The 7,059-nt window shown below is 35.7% G+C and overlaps 1 protein-coding gene across 1 annotated transcript in view; it reads right to left on the bottom strand.

The window, feature by feature from the left end:
* The window catches only part of SPATA17 (spermatogenesis associated 17), a 220,638-nt gene that overhangs the window by 55,151 nt on the left and 158,428 nt on the right, over positions 1-7,059 (bottom strand). Inside the window, exon 7 of the mRNA XM_006869710.1 lies at positions 689-892. Within this exon, the coding sequence (XP_006869772.1) occupies positions 689-892 (204 nt within the window). The remainder of the gene's footprint in view (positions 1-688; positions 893-7,059) is intronic.

Below are 7,059 nucleotides of genomic sequence, written 5' to 3'. Positions count from 1 at the left end.
TAAAGAGAAATAAGGACCCTGTTACAAAAAGTGTAAATACCATGCAACAAATATTAACAGTAAGTAAGAAAATATTTTTAAGGCATAGAATTCAGGTTTGTAAGTGGCTGAAGGTGTGGAAGGTAGTTCATGAAGTTCCCAGTGAAGACAGTTCACCTGATTCCAAAATGTTGGAGGCTCAAGTTCATTCAGAGGTGTCGCAAAAGAAAGGTCTGCCAATTTACTTCCAGAAAAGCAGCCAGTTAAAACACTATGGGGAACAATTCCACATGGGCTTCCATAAATTAAAATCTACTCATTGGCAACTGATTTTTTTTTTAAGGGATAAAAGCAAGCATCATTAGATGAGTGCTTTAATTAAATACATTTGATAATAAAGACATGAAGATATTTCCAACAACAACTTGTCATAACAAATACTGCTATCACAATATTTTTACTTTATTAATATCTAGATCCTAGCCAATGATGCACATTTTAACTTGATGTTCAATACAATAAAGTTCAAAACTAATGAGGCATTTGAATACTTCCTTGGTATATATTTTTAAAGCATCTTATATTTATTGTATAAAATTAGATTCCATAAAAATAATTTTTGTTGAAGATACAAAACAGAACAATTGACTTGGGGAGAAAAAAAAAAAAAGTAGCATTGCCAGAATTCTTAGATAAGACTAATTAGTACCTGACATTGTTTTCTGTTGATGGGTGGCAGAATTTCAGATTGAGGAAAAGACCGGGATCTTGTACACTCTAGCCAACTGCTAAGGTTTATGGAGCATTTCTGCTTAATGTTGGGTTTTCGGTGAGTTAAAGGCTTTGCCTTTTGTAACTGCAACTCCCATGGGTCAGGCTCTCTTCTGAATGGAGAGTTATAAACACCTGGAATCTAAAGAAGAAAGCAATTTCAGTTTTCACTTTGAGTTTTCGTATGAAATAAAAGTTACATAAAACTGGATCATGACATTTTTCATGTTTAAGGAATGTGGTAAACTACAAATTTGGTTCTCAACCAGTGGTGGATGTCACACTCATGAAGAGGATTTTACCAAATAATTATACATTGACTCCACTCCAGACTAGCAACTTCAGGATCTTTCAGGGTTGAAGACTAAACATGTGAAGAACAACTGAGATATAGTTTCTGTCTCCCATGGCATAGTTAATATAATTATATTTAAGAAAAACAATAACAGAAGGACCTTAAATCCATCCATTTTGCATTTTAGCCATGTTGTTGTTATCCCACCATACCACAACTGGATCCGCCATCAATACTGACAGCCTTTGAAACCCTGCGCAGGCTCAGCGTTGGAACTGATTTGGTGGCACTTAACAACAACAGTTCAGTGCCATCAAGTCAGTTCTGACCCATATTGACCCTGCATAGGGTTTCCAACAAGTGTCTGGTGAGCTTGAACCACTGGCCTTGCAGTTCAAACTGACTTTGCAGTCCAGTACGTTAATCCACAGTGTCACACATATTTAACAATTTTCAAAAGTCATAATCCACTCACACAAACTCAAATCTGTAAGTATTTGGGGATCAAAATACTAACCCAATAAATAATTAATTGTTTGAATGAGCATTCATTACCTACCCTGTTACAAAGTGATTTTAAATTCTAGACTTTGGAATAATAATCAAAATGTTATATATAGTATGTATTATTCAAAGCATCATATTAAATTTTGTAAGCAGTAGTCATGTATTTGGAGTCCTGGTATGGCACTGTGGGTTAATGCACTGGACTGCAAAGTCAGTTTGATCTGCAAGGTTGGCGGTTCTAGCTCACCAGCCACTCCTCAGAAACCCTATACAGGGTCGCTATGAGTCGGAGCCGACTCAACAGCAGTTAACAAGAACAACAGTCATATATTTAGGTGTGATATTTCTCTTGCTTTGCTATCCTTGACCTTGACTTCATTGTCTGCATCAAAATTCAGTCAAGATTTACCTAGCACAGTACCTGGCACAGAGCTTCAAAATGATAAATATTAAATTCAGGTTTATCGGTTGTCTATTTTCTGAAAATACAATAGTGTTTGGAAATACAAATACTGACTGGAACTGAATTTTGATACTTTTGGAGCCCTGGTGTGGCACCATTGGATACACACAGGGCTACTAGCCACAGGTTAGTGGTTCAAACCCACCAGCTGCCCCTTGGAACCCCTATCAAAGGTCATTATGAGTCAGAACCTATTGGATGGCACTTAACAACATCAACACTCATACACATAGGTACATATTTAAAAGGCAGAGAATCATTTTAAATGATATGGCTTGTTTAGTTGCTCTCTAGATCCTCTCGAGTAATACAAAGAATGTACCCATCAACCAGGCTTACAGGTCAGAAAAAGACAGGAGGAACCTGAGACTACGACCCCCTGGATCACCCTTCTGATCTGTAACTGAACTCATCATGGTGACTGTATCTTCAGCTAAGCAGTTGTTATTATTTTATGTGCCATCGTATCAATTCCAATGCACAGCGACCCTGTATAAGGTTTCCAAGGAGCAGCTGGTGAGCTTGAACCACCGACCTTGCAATTCAAACGACTTTGCAGTCTGATGCATTAGCCCACAGTGTCATACCTCCAGCTAAACAGTAGATAGGTATATATGGAGGCCACAACACTAGTGAGATTTGCACACCACAGAGTAGTCAACCATTCAAAATCATTTGTCCTCTTCATGGCTTTTTACATTTGTAAAGTTCAACACATTTTTCCCCCATTGCTACCACTTAAAATTGCCACGTCCCTAGCCTTATTTACCCTAATCATTTGTCTTAATCTAGAAGCACTTGCAAAAGGAGATGTGGATACTCACAAAGGAAGGCAATGTAGCTCTATCTGGAATTGATGGTATAATTATTTGAACTGTGTATCCCTAAAAAGGTATGTTGAAGTACCTGGTGGCTGTGAATGTAATCTTATTTGTAAATAGGATGTCTGCAGAAGAAGTCACATTGTGTGGGATAGACTCAAATCTAATACGATGTTGTTGTTATAAAAACAAACAAACAAAAAAACAAGAGATTCAGACAAAGACACAGATAGAGACACAGGGAAGAGGGCCACGTAGCGACAGAGGCAGAAATTGTAGTCATGCCGCCACAAACCGAGAATTCCTAAACTAGCAGAAGATGGGAGAGACAAGAAAGAATGGTCCATTTGAGCTTTCAGAGAGAATTTGGCCATACCCATACCCTGAATTAGGACTTTTAGCCTTCAGAACTGAGACAATAAATTTCTGTTGTTTTAAGCAAAAAAAAGAAAGAAAAAGAAGGAGAGAATGTTAGAATGTACCCCTTAGTCCACTCTCTCATCTTTCTAAAATGGTACTTTTTCTTTTATGCCACCATCATATCCCCCAAATTTCCTGGTTGCTTTATTGATCTCAAGGCATTTCAAATTCTAAAATATTAAAATTAATTAGGATAGTTGTCTTTGAAAAATTATTCTAGAAAATGTTAAATTTCTAGCTTAACCCTATCTTCTAATCTACCCAGGCTGGATTTGCTTTCCTCTCTTTGTTGTTGTTAAATACTGCTGAGTCAGTTCCAACTCAGAGCCATCCTGTATACCGGTTTCGAGGAGTAGCTGGTAAGCTTGAACCACAGACCTTGGGTTCAAACCAACCTTGCAGTCCAGCACATTAACTCACAGTGCCACACCAGGACTCCTTCATATCTCTAATACTTCCTTAATATCCTGGGATATATTGATCACAGCACCTACCACGTTTTTTCAACTATCTTTATGTGTGCCAATCTTATCCAAGCATACAGAGGAAGCACTGGGATGGCCTCCTAAGTATTTTGTATCCATGGGTTGCTGAGTGCTTGACACATAGTTGTTGCTGTTTAGTGTCATCGAATCAGTTCTGACTCATAGGGACCCTGTTTAGGGTTTCCGAGGAGTAGCTGGTAGATTTGAACTGCTGAATGTGTGGTCCACAGGCCACTGCTGATCCTACAGCGCCACACCAGGACACTCAATAAATGAATGCTAAATGTGGCGTTATGGCATGGTGCTGCAGGATAATACACTAGACTACAAGGTTGGCTTGAATCACAAGGTCGGTGGTTCAAACCCACCAGCCACTCCTAGGAAACTCTACACAGGGTTGATATGAAATGACTCAATAGAACTTAACAACAACAACAAAGGACTATCTATAATAACAATGCATACATAGTTCAGAAAGGAAACCTACACTTTAGTCAAAAATACCTTAGTAAAAAAGCTTGAGATTTATTTCAATATCATATCTACTAATTTCAAAGAAGTGTATAGATCATACTTCTTTATCTTTCTTAGCATATGGCCTCAACTTGCCTTTAAATACATTGTGATTTTCTAGAGCTACATTGTTACTGACCCAGCTGAGCCACCTCTAACTCAACTTTCCCTATTTTATAGTTAGGAAATGATTTTTGTTAGATATATAATTTAATTAATGTAAATGTGTTTAAAAATTCAAAACTATTTTTGAACTGGCTCTACTTTGGGGAAAAAAATTGTGCCTGTTTCATTGAAATACAATTTCACAGTACTGAAAACTGTTAAAGGCAGTTGTAAAAACCAATTTAAATATTTGCTAGTATTCTCTCGGAAAGCATAGTTGCTCAACACAATAAACACTGGACCAAGAACCACAAGGTGCACAGTTCAAGCCTGCCAGTCACTCCATGGGAGAAAGATGAAGCTTTCTGCTCCTTCGAGGTTTTAAAGCCTCAGAAACCCTACACAGTGTTGCTATGAGTCAGAACTGACTCAACAGTACTTAAAAAAGAGAACAATATTCTCTCACTATAATTCTTGATGTAGAACATGGTGAATATATAGACTGACAATACAAATGAATATTAATAAGAGAATATATACATACTCACAATAGCTTTAAGTGGATAATAAGTTTTACATGGATAGTAATTTTTAAGATGATTTAAAATGTGATTTCTTAAGAAAAACATGCATCAATTATAATGAGAAAAATATGAAGTATTATACAAAAAAGACAATTCTAATATAAAATATATAGACATAGTCTATGAAAGCTATATGAGAATATAATTTTGATCACTGGTGATTTAATTAAACTGATGTGTATTAGTTTATTACTAAATTTCTATAACCTTATATATTAAAATATTAAATTATATTTAATTTAACTAGCTTATAATATATTATTTTAAAATATCTATCCATCTGAAACACTGCTACCAGCTATTAGCTTTACCCCATTAGGAATCTTCTTGGATCTCTTTCACATTTGCATGCCCATGTATACATAGGCTAGATGGGAAATGCAAATAGATCAGTAGACATGATAGCTTTCTTAAATTATATTTTGCAACCTATATGGAGACCTTCTCATGTGTATTCTCTTTGCAATTTAAATCAAATATGGATAGAAAATATATTTTAATTGAATTTAAAATGTACCCATGAAATCTTCAAGGTGTCAGCATTTTAGAAATGTATTTAATATATTTGATAACTCACATGAATGAAAGCAGTCCAGCCTTCCCTCAATCTCTACAGCAAGAAGATATCCTATTTATTTATACTGGTACCGTATCCATTTAAATATTATATGTAATATAACATTTAAGTAAATAAAACAACAACTGTTGTCTCAGTTGACATATTTCATAATTTGTAACCCACCTAAAAATAGTGGTTTGCCGTTGATTGGTAAAAATATTAGTATGTACCACAAAAGACCAAGCTAATCCAAAGGGATATGACATATTTTTCAGTTTCCACATTTTTCGCCACTCAGAAGGGCTACTGCCAGGCTAGCTTTCTGGGACTTCATTTTCAGCAATAATTTCCTAGAGTGACCAGCACTATGGGGAAATCTGTGCTAACTGTTTAAAAAAAGAAAGAAAGAAAAACTACAACTGAGTTATTTGCAGTACTGTCATGCTAACATCCAACTCAATAAGACCCAAGAAATCTCAGGAGAGCACTCTGCTAATAGCTTCTTACTGACCTCCTTGCATCAAGCCTGGCTGCTGACTGGTGGCCCAGTGGTGAATACAGCAAATGAGGTGTGAAAGCACTGATTTTTTTTAAAGGCTATGATTCTGACTCGTCAAAAAGGAAGGGGGGGGAAAAAAAAGGGCAATGAGTTATATAATAGATATATATTTTTTTCTTGAATTTCCCCCTTCAGGCCCTCCATCATGGGAACTTAACCATGACCTAGAATATTAATTATGTTAGGTTGAGCAACGAGCAAATGTACCATTTGTTACCCATTCACCCTTAGCATTACATTAATGTTTTGAATTTTTTCATATTTCTAACCATCTATCAGTTGGCTTTTTTTATTCTGTGTTTATACTCAAACCTAAGGATAGTATGGATAAGCCCCTTAAAAATGCAATTGATTTAGAAACAAATGGATATACTTGTTATATTTGGAGTGTTTACTGTTATATTTCATGAAGAATGTTTTGCTTTTGTTTGTTTTTATGGTTGTTTTCTACTCACACACTGACCTTTGTTTTGTGATAGTCTGGGAAAGCTATAGTCTCTTCTCTCTCTCTCTCTTTTTTTTTCTCCTATTGAGGTTTATTCCTAACACACATTTCTGGAAAGTCTGGAAGAATTTGAAACAAAATTGCATGCATCTACAATTCCCAAGTTACAGTTACTAATATTTTACCATACGAGAAATAACAATTTCTCATGAATTCATAGGAACTGCCTATCCCAGGAATGATGAGTTATAAACTATATAGGGTAAGTGGGAACATTTTGCAAATGATCATTTGCAAATCACTTACACAACAAATTGAAGAATTTCATCACCACAAAAAGGAGCAAAATGAAAAACCACACTCTTGTTGACTCAACATTTGTGGAGACAGTGAGAAATGAAGGGTTGGAAATGGAAGGCTATCTAAAATAAGCTTGGCCTCCAAGTTGTAATAAAAAAAAATTAAAAAAAAAAAAAAAAGACACTAAGCAAAGACAGAAGAAAGTAGTAAAGATCTTTCATACCTAGAAAAGTAAAAGTGGGAGAGAGAATTA

Source organism: Chrysochloris asiatica, unplaced genomic scaffold (genome assembly GCF_000296735.1).
Source record: "Chrysochloris asiatica unplaced genomic scaffold, ChrAsi1.0 scaffold00133, whole genome shotgun sequence".
Lineage (NCBI taxonomy): Eukaryota > Metazoa > Chordata > Mammalia > Afrosoricida > Chrysochloridae > Chrysochloris > Chrysochloris asiatica.
Note: the sequence above shows the minus strand (reverse complement) of the source record. Positions and strands in the feature narration are given on the sequence as shown.